The following is a 15,070-nucleotide window of genomic DNA, read 5'->3' on the forward strand; positions in this document are numbered from 1 at the left end:
AGAGGCAAAAACTGCGTTCCAGTCGAACCACACAAGGCCTCGCTCTCTTCCGACGAACGTAATCTAAGTGTCTGTTGAAGGAGTCGTCACACTGGTATTAGTATAGACACAGGCGCCGCCGTTTCAGTAGTTACGGAAGAACTTTGCCGCAAGGTTCGAAAAGTAATGACGCCCTTATCTGCGCTGTAACTCCGGACTGCAAGTTCCCAGTGCATTACCCAGCACCTCCACCAAATATGTAATGCGGTTTATTGACGACTCAGAAACGCGACCGTCTCAGTCGAGCGTCGGACACCGAGAGCGCGAGCCCATCTTCGTCGGCGGGCCGATGATGGTAGTGCGTCCATAGGGCGCGCCAGTCTTCTTCGCTACAAATGCTTTTTTTTCGCTACAGATCATTTAGTCTGAACAGGCTTTTATCTAAGCCTTTCCAGTGGACAGAAAACGAAAGTAGGGCCCGACAAGAGACATGCTGTAGTCGACATAAGTGATTGCTGAAGGTGATATTGGATCATGTCAAAACTTCAGCGCATAAACCGAAGAAGACCTCGGGAAAAGAATACATCAGAAGTGCTACTATCGCTATTATCAAAGTTTTTTGGAAAGCCTGGATTTCGTAGTGAAATATTGCGCATGCGCTTAAATGCGAAGAAAAATTACACAAAAAAATGTGCAGAACGCATCTACAATAACTATGCGAATAGTCGAAACGCGTCACGCGTAAAGGTGCATTCACACGACCGGACGGAGGAGGAATTTTCGCAGCGGATGGCGTATCACGTGACGCGCGCGTCATCAAAAAGCGCCGCCCTCACCTAGTCCGGGCTCCTCCGCTCGCGGTCCGGATCGAAAATGCTCGCCGGTATTTCCATCCGTCCGTTTGGCGGTTGTCTGACCTCAATTTAGCGTAGTCAGCGTCAAATTAACATTGGACGGATTGGCGTGGCTACGATGGCGTGTTGTCGGCTTGAAGCCACGTGTGTTTTTGCTGTGCAGCAGTGACTGCATGTGCTTTTGTTGTGGTGCAGCGGCAAAGGCGAGTCGTGGCTGCGCGCGCATTTCTATTTACTCAGACCGCGCAGCCTGCGTGACCTCAGCATGAGTGAGGTGCACAAGAAAACGCTAAGTGACGAGGCAACCGTCACTTTTTTGGCCCTTGTTGAGGGATTCACAGCACTATGGAATATGAAACGCTTAACTGCTAAGCGTTGGAGTCAAGAGTAAGCACGCGGATTCCACAAACGGCGCTCCGGCTGTGGGAATGCGACCTGAATCGGCTGCGCCGGATTCAAGTGATCGCGTGACTGTTTCGCCCGCGGAGCAGGCGGGATTTTGCCCTCGCGTGTGTATCCACCTTAAGACGTGTACTACAGCCAAGTACTCTTGCATATGAGGCTATGAGGCCCCTGCACACGCGGCGCCATCTAGTGGTGCAGTCGTGAAGTCCGCGCATACGCAGGGAGCCAAGTTGGCGTCATATAGGTTCATCGAAGAGCGCTACATACCCAGTGGCACATGCCCGAGTTGCCCTAAAAGAGGTTCATTGAAGAACCGCACATACACAGCGACATATCTAGCGGCACATACCCGCGGGAAGGGCCCAATGTTTTAGACAGTGCTATCTTCGCGATCGGCCCATATTTGTGGTTAGGTTACATAACCAGAAATAAGCAGGTCTAACAATGCCACGAATGCTGTTCGCGTTGAACGAAGCATCCATCGTGAAAGAAGGTAAAGCGTGCAGACACGGACACAAGAGAAAATGGTTCTCTTTTCTTATGTCCGTGTCTGCACGCCTTTTCTTTCACGATGAAACCATACCAACTACCTCAACTTTCTGTTTTAGAAGAAGCATGTTCGTCAAAACAGGGCTAGATTGCAAACTAATAAATGATATAAAATGTGTCGCTATTCTCTCTCCAAAATATAAAAAGAAAGCTCTCTTTCACGAAGCGCTAGAGAGGAATGCCTGACCCATCTCGTCCCCTCTTTCAGTTCCTTGTATGCCTTGCTAATGTTCCTCGTCATCTGGTCCACGGGTCGGAAAACACCGCTCACTCCACACCCGCTATCTCGGCTCTGCGCCGCTAAGTTATAGGAAGGCACTGGCCTTTTCGTTGCATTGAGGGGGTCCATCAAGCACACATTTAGGCATTGGCCAGCCTGTCACAGTGCACGGGGTTACACTTGATGGGACTGGAGTATACAACCTTCTAGGCGCAGGACACAAACCTGGTGGCATGTTTTGTGAAGCATGCAACCTTTACCTGCGCCCCTTATTCAACGCGCTTCCGAACTACTGCTCACACCCTGTCAAATTTCTGAAAATACAACGTTAACGCCGTGTCGAGGTGCTAATTTCTTCAATCGTGGTAAGTTCATGTATGGGATTACTTATCTTATCCTGCTATTTCTCTCTCGGTGGCTGCGCGTCTACGCCTGCTATCTCTCGCTTTAATTCCCGGATCAGTTTTTCCGACGCCAGAAATAACAGACCGCGCTTTCTAAGGTCACTCAATGTGCACACACGATTTGGCCATGGCTGGCCACAATTTTCAAACCACGATTCCACAAGTGTGCCGACCGCTGACACACAAAGGCCTCAACGAAGCAAACGTAGCACCAAGGCAATGTAGTGTACAAAAAGCTAGCGCGTTGTTTTTGAGTTTGAAACTAATAACGTAAACCGTTGTTTACATTTGAACGCATTTTTATCCGAAGTAAGAATGCCGACTTGATTTCCCACAACTGTTGAGCAAATGAACCGAAGATAACAGCCAAGTCGTGTTTCTTAACCTGCTAAATACATTTGGCCCATGGAAAAATCTCATCACTACATATAAACTATAGACTAATGGAAACTGAGGGGCTCGATCTTTGTTAATCATGACCAGGAAAAGCATCGGGGAAATTTGCTATGGCTGAAATGTAGAAAATAAAAATGTAAAGCAGTTACACTCTAACGTGAAACCTGATGAAGTGCTAAGCATGCTGTGCCCTGTGCTTTGCTTGTACTCCGGGTTTTCTTGTCGGCGTGTCCGTGCCGCTGCAACTTCAGCTTTCACCACATCGGAATTTTGCTGCCTTCGTAGTCGCGCCGCTTCTGCTCGCTTCGCCTTCACCTCCGGATTACTCCATACGTCTTGCTTCTTCGGCGTCCATGGCGGGAAAGAGCTGGCTTGCTCTGGTTGGCTCCTGTTTTGGGGCGCGCCCTAGTGGTGACCTGAACGAAATCTTCCGCTTCTGGGTCAGTGGCCCCCTTCCTTGACTGATATCTGTACTAGCGCAAAGGAACAGCGTGAACACGTGAAACCTACAATGAGGCGGGGTCCTAAAGTGCTGCGCACTTAATAAAGAAAATGAAAGTGGACGAAAAGAAAACCCCGCCGGTGGGAGTCGAACCCACAACGTCGGCATTATGCTACCATATGTGCTTTATATATGTAATCAGACTTGTACATGCTAGAGAAAAGGTAACTAATGACAATTAATACATAAAAATATAATTGTTTATGATTACTAATTACTGCCCCACAAAAGTAATTGAGCAATCACTGAAACATCAGATTTTAACGTTACTTTCTTCCTTACTTTTATTAACATTGCACAAATACAGTAAATAGAACGAGCTGGCGCGGCTCTCAATGCGTCCTGCAACCCTTCACACGTTATCTTCATTAAGTATACCTTTTCGAAATTTTATTCGGTAATCTTATCTGGTTTTCTTGTGAACACACCTGGCAGGGATCCTCAAAACTTGCTCAATGTGCGCGCTGGAGAAAAGCGCTGTGTAGTGACATACGACCACCGTCCTCATATGATTGTGGCTACTCAATGTCTGAATGCTCGAGGCTAGGTTCTCTATGAAGCACAGCGCTTGATTGTTGCTGGGGCTAGGGGAAGGTGTGCGCGACAGGGCGTGTGAAAAACTGAAAAATCATAGGTGATTCGCTGGCATCAACGTGTGACGGGGCCATCGCTATCAAGCCATGGAAAACCTATTTCACTTTGTCGGCCAACATTTGGTGGACTTCTTCTGTGTTCCCTTCATTCGTTAACCATTTAAACATTGATTGTAACGGACGCCAGCAAATGGTCACGTTTCTTGAAAAGGGTCCAAATGGATAAGGTAATTTAATATAATGCTGCATAATATTCAGTCAAATACTTTTCGTGTTACAATCACAGCAATAGGTGTATATGAGTTACGTAATATCGAACGGATAGAAACTTGAGTTTACCTGCCAGAAACTTTACATCAGAGCAGTCAGACTGCACAAAGAATTATTCAGCAGCAGCTTTTATCTCCCACGAAACCCGCCTATAGATGGCTTGCACTGACGCCATCTCAGCCACCACGCTGGTGCACCGGCAGGCTGATAAGCTGTGTCCGCGATGCCCCTTGAAAGTTCAAGTTGATGTGCATTCACAAAATGGGTAGGCCCTTTTGTACTCGTTACGCATTATGACTCCGACACCACGCGGCCCGATTACATTCTCGCGCTGACGTAACTCCACCAGCATGCGTTTGCAGGTGTCCAGCATAGTAGTGTAGTGCAATGCAAGTTTTCCGTTTCGTAGGTGATCGCACACTTTTCTATTCAAAGAACGAGGCAGCGAGCATCGTCCGGTAATTTATTCAAGCAAAGTGCGAATATCCCAGCAAGTAATCGACTCTGCCTACCCACAGTAAAACGCTGATCGGCTTGCACGGAAAGGCGGTGTTTTTCATATAGAATATCCGAGTGGATCCTTCTGCTGTACAATATGCTTAACCAATCGCCGTCGCTTTTTTTTATTACGGACGCATGCATATAGCTGAGACACAGGAAATATAGCGGTGGTTAGTTAGGTCGAGAGTATTTTTCGTCTTGTGATTAGCACCTCACCTCTGGTCGTAGCCCTATGCCTACCATCCATGCCTTCAATAGCTCGCTGGCTGGCGTCGCAGACATTACTGCCACTTCGACATCCGGGATTTCTGGATCAGTCGCAAAGTCGGTGTGCAGAAACTGCAAGAATTCGCCGCCCGCTGGTATCGATATTGTTCCTGAAGCAGAGGGTTGAGCGGAGAGAAATAATGATGTCAACACCACTATGGGACATTGCTGCTCGCAAGAAAAGTACCGGGCAAGAGCCACTCGTAACGGCTGTCTGTAACAGTGTGCCATCGTCAGTACCTTCTGGTTATTTCCATGAAGCAATTTTTTTTATGATGACACTGCAAGATGTGTACAGAAGAGCGACTCATGTGTGTTTTATGCTTGAGAAAGCATGAATGAATGATAAAGCTTAAAACTTAGTCTATACACTGACGTAGCATGGCACGCTGAGTGAGCGTTACAAGATACTGATGACAGCATTTAAGCACTCCCCAAAGAGCACTAAATGCTAAACTGGAAATCGGGAACCAGAAAGCGCTCACCGATGCGTTAGATAGCTCTTAGACATTGCATCACATGACTCAACAACGAAGATAACGCAAACTACCCTAAGCCTGTTTTGGTGTCTGAAAGCACACACTGTTTCTCCTATATGACACGTGAATTTTGGATTGTTTCCTTACCACTCCTGTTGCTCGAATACTGCGCTATGTCATCCAAGCTAAAGGGAGGAATTCCGGCAACGACGTCCGTGCTTACGGGGAGGCCAACCATGAGAGCCACGTGGTCCTGCAGGTTACGTCCAACTGGAAGGTCGGCGACCACTGGAATCTGTGCAGTTACATGGAGGTGACCGCTGTTAAACAACCTGCAGCACGTGATTACCCGAAGACGCGTGTAATGTAAATGTTGCTCCAGTAGGATAGGGCACTAAATTTATCCACAGCTAAACGCATTTCTATTTCTGATTATTGTTGTGGCTTATTGGCGCAAGGGCCAGATGTGGCCAAAGAGCGCCAAGACGATGGTAATGGCTTGTTAGTGGTACATGACTAGTGAATTACATGAACATTAGATGTGGCGTGGCTGTAAAGGGGCCTAAAAACAGTCGCTGTAAAGTGCGTAAAATCTATACGTAATAAGATTATGGCAATGACTAATTATGTGTACTATGGGCATGAACAATGCATTGCGAAGGAATGAGACGACTTGCAAAATATTAAAGATGCCAGGATTGGCCAGAAGCACATGTGCCTAAATAGAGCCCTTAAGACACAAGGGCCTGGAGGCATGTGCTATAAAAAACTATCGCAGCAACATCCTCTGGAGAGAGAGGATGCGCTACGAACTTACTGGGCTATTAACATGTAGCACAACATCTTTCAAGAAAGCAAGGACTGCGTTGGTGCTAAAAAGTGGTTCTTTACCGAGAAACATAGCGGGATGGAGAGGGACAGAATAGTGATATGCTAGCGGGAAATGTTTCTTTCTTTCTCTTTCGGCTTCCCGATACTCCAGGAGGACGTGGAGGACGGTGAGCCTCTCGCCACATCTACCACAGGTTGGAGGATCATTTCCATTCAATAGAAAATTGTGAGTACCATATGTGTGTCCTATTCTGAGACGACAGAATAGGACATCAGTTCGTCGTGTTCTAGTTGTACAGGGCCAGAACCCTAACTGTGGCTTAATTAAGGGGAGCTTATTATTTGCTTCGGCGTCCCACAAGCGTTGCCAGTGGCTTCGCAGTTTGTTTCGTAGCAAAGCCTTCAGATCTGCAGCAGGGACAGCAGCGGGAAGACCAATACCTTGCGATGCTGTTGATTTGGCGATTTTTTCGGCAAGCGTATTACCCTCGATTCCTCTATGGCCGGGAACCCAGAATATTATTACATGTCTATGAGATAGGTAAATGTTACGCAAGAGTGAGTATAGCTCAATAAAAACAGGATTCTTATGCTTTTGTAAAGATTTTAGCGCTTTTACAAGACTTAACGAGTCTGTGAATGTTATTGCTTTTTCTAGTTTGAATTTCTTTATATGTTTCACCGCAGACAGTACTGCGTAGGCTTCTGCTGTGTAGATACTTGTTAGGGGTTTCAATACGTCAGATTTAGAAAAAGAGGGGCCAACAGCCGCGTAAGATACGCCAGCATGGGACTTGGATGCGTCGGTGTAGAATTCCGAACACGAGTACTTTGATTGAAGTTCGCAGAAATGCATTGCAATTTCGAGCTCGGGAGCGTGCTTTCTGACCTCTACAAAGGATAGATCACATTCTATCACCTGCCACTCCCAGGGCGGAGACAGCTTAGCTGGAGGCATTATGCGATGTTCTAGAGGTGGGACATCCATCTCTTCCCTAAGTTCTCTTACACGCAGTGAGAAAGGCCGCCTCATAGAAGGTCGATTATAGAAAAGCGTTGCACACTTCAAATCATTAAGGGTTGTAGAACAAGGATGTTCACGATCGGAGTGTACTTTGAGAAAATAAGGGAAGCTGATGCATGTTCTCTGGATATGGAGTCACCACTCATTTGATTCTACGTATAAACTTTCGACGGGGCTTGTTCTGAATGCGCCCGTGGCCAGGCGGATACCTAGATGGTGGACAGGGTCTAGCATTTTTAGCGCGCTCGGGGCGGCGGAGTGATATACTACGGCACCATAGTCCAAACGTGACCGAATGAGGCTCTTGTGAAGATTCAGTAAACACTTCCTGTCGCTGCCCCACGATGTGTGAGATAAAATTTTCAATAAGTACATTGTTTTTAGGCATTTCGCCTTGAGATGTTTTATTTGGTTAATGAAAGTAAGCTTCGAGTCAAGTATGATGCCTAAGAATTTGTGTTCTTTGTTTATAGGTATTTGTTGTCCATACATTTTGATAGTGGGATCTGCAACGAGACCTTTCTTCTGCTGAAAAGAACACAAGAACTTTTGTGGGGGTTTACTTTGAACCCGTTTTCGTCTGCCCACTTGGACACTTTGTTCAGCCCCTGCTGTACCTGCCTCTCGCACACGGCGAGGTTACAGGACTTGAAGCCTATCTGTACATCGTCCATGTAGGTGGAATAAAAAATAGCTGGTGGTAACGAAGCACGAAGCGTGTTCATTTTAACGATAAAGAGTGCACAACTGAGCACGCCTCCTTGGGGTACACCAGTTTCCTGCACAAAAGGTCGTGATAAAACAGTGCCAACTCGAACACGGAATGTGCGATTCAGCAGATAGCTCTCAATCAAATTTAACATATTACCACGTATACCAAAGTGGGAGAGGTCTCTCAGTATGCCAAACCGCCATGTAGTGTCATAGGCCTTTTCCATGTCTAAGAATACAGACAGGAAGAACTGTTTGTGAACAAAAGCTTCGCGTATCTGCGCCTCAATACGTATCAAATGGTCAGTGGTGGATCGACCCTCGCGAAAGCCGCACTGGTATGGGTCAAGCAGTTTGTTTGATTCTAGGAAATGTAATAGGCGACGGTTTATCATTTTTTCGATGACTTTGCAGAGACAGCTTGTTAGCGCTATCGGCCGATAGATCGATACAGACGATGGATTCTTGCCCTGCTTCTTATCTCGCCGGAAGTCCATATGGAGTTATACAGGCAGACAAGGGTTTTCTTCGTTTCAGAGGGCAGGTTGTTCAACATTTCATATAGTATGCGGTCAGAGCCTGGGGCAGATTGGTTGCAACAGGCGAGTGATGCATGAAGCTCTGCTAAAGAGAAAGGTAAGGTATAAGGCTCGTTCCCGGTGCTCTTTCGTTCTAGTTTTTGTTTTTCTATTGCTGCTTTGTATTTGGTAAATTCTGGAGAATGGTGTGATGAACTGGACACATGTTCAAAATGTGCACCCAGGTGGTTCCCTTGGTCTTCCAAGCTGTCGCCCTGTGTGTTTACCAAAGGGAGTGAATATGTTTGTCGTCCTCTCACTTTGTTAACCCTGTTCCATACTTTGGCCTCATCTGTATACGAGTGTACACCTGATAAAAACTTCTGCCAACTCTCTCTCCTGGCTTGTCGGCGCATTCTCCTGCCTTGTGACTTTATCTTCTTAAAATTCTTAAAATAGGAGAATCACGTAGCAACCCCCACGCTTTGTTCTGTTTCCTACCAACGTTCCTACATTCGTCGTTCCACCATGGGACACGTTGTTTGCATTCCGCACCACTTATTTCGGATATGCAATTAGAAGCGGCATCAATTATGAAGGAAGTAAAATATTCCACAGCAGCATCAATTCCTAACGAAGACATGTTGGCCCAGGAGATACTACCAGTAAGAGTTCGAAATTTCTCCCAATCGGCTGTATCAATCTTCCATCGAGGGGCTTGTGGTGAAGGCTCAGTTTTGGTTGTTCGCAGTAGTATTGGGAGGTGATCGCTCCCGTAAGGATTTTTGGTAACTTCCCATTTAAGTTCAGATAATATAAACGGGGAAGCTATGCAAAGATCAATAGAAGAAAAGGTTCTGTTTGCAAGACAGTAAAATGTAGGTTCCTTCTTGTTCAGGAGACGCGCGCCAGAGGAGAAAAGAAATTGTTCAACAAGACGACCTCGTGCATCGCTACGAGAGTCGCCCCACAGACTGCTGTGTGCATTGACATCGCCAAGAACAAGATAGGGTTCTGGCAATTCGTCTATAAAGGACTGAAATTCATATTTATGTAAGTGGTAATGTGGGGGTATGTAGAGTGAGCAGATGGTAATGAGTTTGCTTAGAAGAACAAGTCGAACTGCCACTGCTTCAAGGGGCGTTTGTAGCTGCAAACGTTGACATGCTATGCTTTTGTGGATTACAATGGCAACACCACCTGATGAATGAGTGCATCATCGCGATCTTTACGAAACGTAACATACTGTCGGAGAAAGTTTGTATGTTTCGATTTTAAGTGTGTTTCCTGTACACACAACACTTTTGAATTGTGTTGGTAAAGAAGTTCTTGGACACCGTCGAGGTTTTTAAGAAGGCCTCTGACGTTCCATTGTATGATTTGTGTATCCATAATGAAAGTAAATTGGTGCTGTGTGTACTAAAAAAAAGTTGTCGCAGTTTCACCTGAAAGGCGAAGCATCAATTGCGATAGCAAAATTGTAGAGAGCTATACGGAGTAATGATATTAGCTTTATCAGCTGTATAAACTTGGACATGCAGCAGCACCGGATGCACGCAGAACTGTTGTCGACGCCGTCGGCGTTTTGCCCGCGTTCGCTCAAAATGCGTGCGGCGTTGGTGACTGTTGCCGGAGCCTCTGATATAAATAGGCACTTGGTGCCGCAGCTAAACGTCGCCTCCTTCCCCCACGGCGTCTCGCGCGTGAGGGAGGGGGGGCGCGTTTGCTCTACATATATGGTGATTGTAAAGGAGGAAAGAGACGCCTACTTCTGCAGCCCTTAAGCGAGCACGGCGCAGAACGCACGTTTGTTCTCCGCCGTGCGTTCACTCCCCGTGAAAGCGCGCGCCCCTCGCGCCCTTTCACTCGCACATACAGCGTTCGGCGCGCGGCGACGATTTCATCTCCATTGACGTCATACGGAACCTCACGGCGACGGCGACGCCGACGGCAGAAATCTGCTTTTGAGTGTCCATATAATTGCTATCGCAATAAAAGGAAATGTTGCTTTAGATTACAGAGCCCTTTCCAGGCCCCGTAACTCCGGATTAGTCCTTTCTGAAGCGGTCGAGGGAGCCTCGCCACTCCTTAGGCGCTTGGTGCGCCGTCAGGATGGGTGTAGTGTCCATTGCCTCTTGTGAGGCGCCGGACACGCGCTCTTGCGAGCGAGAAGTTTCGCGAGAAAGTCTTGCCGCGAAGGACGAGACATTTGCGCCCACCATCCCGGAGGTCGATAGGGCTGCCTTTGGGCCTGAGCTGCGCCGGCTGTTGCCAGCGCTAGCAGGGGCCGGTGAGGGTGAGGCAGCCTTGACTGCACCCACCATGGGAGCTGCTGGCGGGCCTGCGGGTTCACTACGCGTAGCGCAGGCTTCCACCGAGGACTGTTGCGGTGCCGGAAATCTTGGGGTAGCCAGGCCAGTTTACTGGTTGGGTGGAGTGGACTTAGCTCCTTCCACCCTGGGGGCAGGAGCCACAAGCGACAGCTCGCTGCGCGCGGGCTGGGCAGGTGGCAATAGCCGCTGCGACGCTGCCCCTTGACGCGCCGCATCAGCATAAGTGGTCGTGTGGAATGGTGAGCACCTTTTGCGTGCTTCCCTGAATGATATGTTTTCACGGACTTTGAGTGCTAGAATTTCTTTTTTCTTTTTTTACAGCTTGGACAAGACCGCGAGTACGCTGGATGGCCACCATCGGAATTAACGCAGTCAGGTGTGGCCTCGCAATTGTCTGAGGCATGGCCTTGTACTCCACACTTGGCACAGGTGAGTCGACCACGGCAGCTCTGCGAGCCATGGCCGAATCTTTGGCATTTGTAGCATCGCCTAGGATTTGGGATATATGGTCTTACTGCTATCTTTGTGTTGCCTGTTTCAATGCTTTTTGGCAAGACGCTTAATTCAAAGGTAAGTATCAGGTGTTTCGTGGGAATTTCTTTGTTGTCCTGTCTCATAACGATGCGCTGCACATTCGTGACGTTTTGCTCCTTCCATCCTTCCAACAACTCGGTTTTAGATAGGTCGATGAAGTCTGCTGCAGATACTACCCCCGTACTATGCTCATGGACCGATGCGGTGAAACGGTAACTGGGACATCACCAAAAGTAACAAGCTTGCCGAGTCTGTTGTGTTGCTCCTTATCACGTAGCTCAAGCAGAAAGTACCCGCTTGGCATTTTGGTGACTTTGTAGCCAGGGCCTAGCGTGTTGGTCATGGTTTTCGCAACTACAAATGGGGATATGGTTCTCGCTTGTCTTTCAGTTCTTTCACTATGTACTACTTGATATCGTGGGAAGATGTCTTTAGGCCGGGTGAACAAATTCAAAATCTCATCGGTGCGTCCCCTCTTCTGAGGGAGACGATCAAGAAGCCGAGGAAAAGCGGGCGTTCCCATAACAATTTGGTGTGCTTCGGCAGCAATGGCAGCCACCCACCACGGAGTCCAACAAGGGGACGCTGCAGCACTTCACGTGTAAGGCTGCAGGCGCCAGCCGTACATTGCCGCTATAACCTTATATATAGACCATGGAGGAAGAATATTTAGGTGTTGACACTGCGTGCGAGCGAGCGTCCAGATTATGTTCGGCCGCGCGCGGGCGCACCGAGTAGCTCTGCGGCGAGCAGACAGATGGCGCCGTGGCCAGCGGTCCCAGCTTACCGGCGCCGGCGGCTTGGCATTCCTCTGCCTCCGCTAAATTTTCGTTTATAGTGGCGCCAGTAAAACTCAAAGCGCGAAGGAAATTCGTTATTTCAGATTAAGGTGATAAGTGTACCAGGCAGAATGCTTTGCTAACATGAACGTATATTGTGCAGTGCGTGAATGACGTGAACACGGATCGATCGGGCAGCACTCAACGCCCACTCACATTCCGCTCGCGCGCACATTTTGTTGCGGCCGATCTAGTCATGCATACAAGCATAAAAAAATGAAAGCGTAAGCCCGCGTGCTACCCCTCGATCGGAATAGTGACTGCGCCGGAAAATTCAAACTCAGAAAAGCGTTCAAGCATCGTCACGCGAATTCAGTGTGGGCGCGATATAATTTAAGAAATGAAACGGCGCAAGCTTGCGATATGCAACGCAGTAGAGCAAAGTGGGTGTTCATGGCTAGAACCTATGATGAGAAAGCACATAGCTATGTAAAGAAATCTTTCAAAAGATAATTTATCAGGCGGGACGAAGGCAGGCGTTTTATCTTGGATTACAATATCACTAATACAGTTTACCCCCCTTGTGAAAATCTTTTTTATTTCAATTCCACTTAACATAGACTGTGTATATTATACATTTGGCTTTCGTCGTTTGGGGAGCGAGTGACTCTTGCAGGATCTAAGAGGTGACTTTCTTTTTTCTTAAATTGCATATGAGAATGTGCCAATGTAAGCGTATTTGACAATGCATGCTACAGCCTGTCCACAAATACACTTACACCCACCACACAATAATCTCATAGACTTTATTTTTTATTTTGCAAAGACAGAATAATAAAAAATTGTGCATGAAGCAGCTCGATAATTTTAATAGAGGATAGCCTTCCCAGAAGCTTACGCTCTCATACACTCCCACAATGCAAAAATGATTAATAAAAACATGCAAGCGTGTAATATACACCGCACGCGCATTGTAATAAACAATCAGTATCCAGGATGGCACAAATTTGAAAATCAGGCACACATCTGCACAGAAAACAGTATTATACAGGGTGCACAAAGATTTAAAAACATGTAAATGTCACGTAGCTGAACAGAACCAAGGTAATGTTGTTTTCCGTCCCTTGGAGATACTGAGAATATTTTTTACATTCCGCCTAATTACATTATTAATCTTAATTAATTAATCAACTTCTAAAATATTATCATTATATTAAAAGTTTCAATGAGAAGATTGGAGAGCAACATGAAAGACTCCCGATACAGCTTTTTATTACTTAATACAGGCTACGTAGAAGTATTTTTCCGACCGTGAAAGAAGCCCACGAATACACGCAAAGTGCCTCGAGGCAATTTTGTGTCTATTCACGGGTTTCTTTCACGCTCGGAAAACACTTTTATGTATCACATATTGAGCAACTGAAAGCTGTATCGGGAATCTTTCATGTTGCTGTGCAATTCTCTCGTTTACACTTTTTTATCTAATTATAGCATTAGAAAAGTTGATTAATCAGTTATGAAAATAATTATGTAAAAGGCGGAATGCAAAAAATAATCTGAGTATCTCCAAGAGACGACAGACAACATTGCCTTGGTTCTGTCCAGCTATATGACATTTTCATATTTTTAAATCTTGGTGCATGATAATTAGGGCACCCAGTATATATCTTATACATGCAGCAAAATTTGCACATACTGCTGTGGCACACAGCAGTTTTTGTGGCACACAGGAGGTTCTCTCTTGCGCAGCAGCTTTCGAGGTTTATTTGACCGTGTGAGGTTCTTTGGACAGTTCGGAAATAAGGTGGCAACTGTATTGACAACAGAACAGGGCTCTTTGGCGCGTGAAGTAGCACCATTTTATCGAGCTCCGCGTAATATGCCGTCGATATCATATCCTCTGAAAAATGCTTGGCGCAACCATGGTCGGTAGGCATTAGAGTTCGGTCTGCCCTCAGATTTACACGGCGCCACTGCTCTAGACGACCGCTGTCGGACGGCACTTTGAATAGAGGCACACGCTCGGCACAAGTTCGGTATCCAGAATTGCAGTTCGTGACGAAGCACTTTCTACCCATTTAAAACTCTCAGAAGGCCGCTTCCACCTTGGTCGAGGGCCCGTGGCGACAATACACAAGCACAAGATGATGAAAGGCGCGTCAACAAAAAGTGTGCCTTCAAAACAGCACGGCCGCACATGCAAGTACAAAGCGCACAAAGACAGCGAAGCGCGCGCTTTCCCGCTGACGCTGGGACCGCATACCGCAGCGCCCTCTACGACGGCGCTGAATCAGCTGCAACCAAGCCGAACATAATCTGGACGCGAGCGAGCGGCGCTTTCGCGCGCGTTGGGGGGAGAGTGTCAGCACCTCTCCTTATTCTCACACCGTCATATAGACTCAAGAGAGGGCACCTACACAAGGTTAGCCCAAGCCGCCTATGAAAAGTGAGGAAGTAACAGAAGAGAAGAGGTTACAGGACAGTGAGGACAGAAAAATAGAGAAGAAAAAGATCGCAGAGGGGGATAGGAAAAGGCGACCAGCCGATTTCCCCTGGGTGGGTCAGCCCAGCAGTTTTTTCTGCACTTTGACAATAAACTCAAGCGATATTATAGCCCTATAGTGGACGCCCTACGAATAACGGACATCCGGAGGTCGAAACAATGTTCCGCTTCGTTACCTATAGTGTGACAGCACCGCCACCGACGGAATGGTGGCTGTTGTTTTAGTCTCAGTTATACGTCTTATGTGAACCCCTCGCCAAGACAAAAGCGCTCATTCCACTGCAGTACTCTTACTTTCTTTCGGTCAATCATTTCTATCACGGTCACGCCCAACCTCTCAGTAGTGGTCCAAATCCGGTCCAAGCGATGGCGCGTTTCATGGAGCAACCTCTCGCATCGGTTAAGAAGAAAGGTGGGC

At 47.1% G+C, this 15,070-nt stretch overlaps 1 protein-coding gene across 1 annotated transcript in view; it reads right to left on the reverse strand.

The window, feature by feature from the left end:
* The window catches only part of LOC119437444 (L-sorbose 1-dehydrogenase-like), a 56,530-nt gene that overhangs the window by 10,915 nt on the left and 30,545 nt on the right, over positions 1 to 15,070 (reverse strand). Inside the window, exons 7-8 of the mRNA XM_037704472.2 lie at positions 5,567 to 5,714; positions 4,890 to 5,050 (exon numbers count right to left, since the gene is read on the reverse strand). Coding sequence (XP_037560400.1) covers positions 4,890 to 5,050; positions 5,567 to 5,714 — 309 coding nt within the window. The remainder of the gene's footprint in view (positions 1 to 4,889; positions 5,051 to 5,566; positions 5,715 to 15,070) is intronic.

Source organism: Dermacentor silvarum, chromosome 1, assembly GCF_013339745.2.
Source record: "Dermacentor silvarum isolate Dsil-2018 chromosome 1, BIME_Dsil_1.4, whole genome shotgun sequence".
NCBI lineage: Eukaryota > Metazoa > Arthropoda > Arachnida > Ixodida > Ixodidae > Dermacentor > Dermacentor silvarum.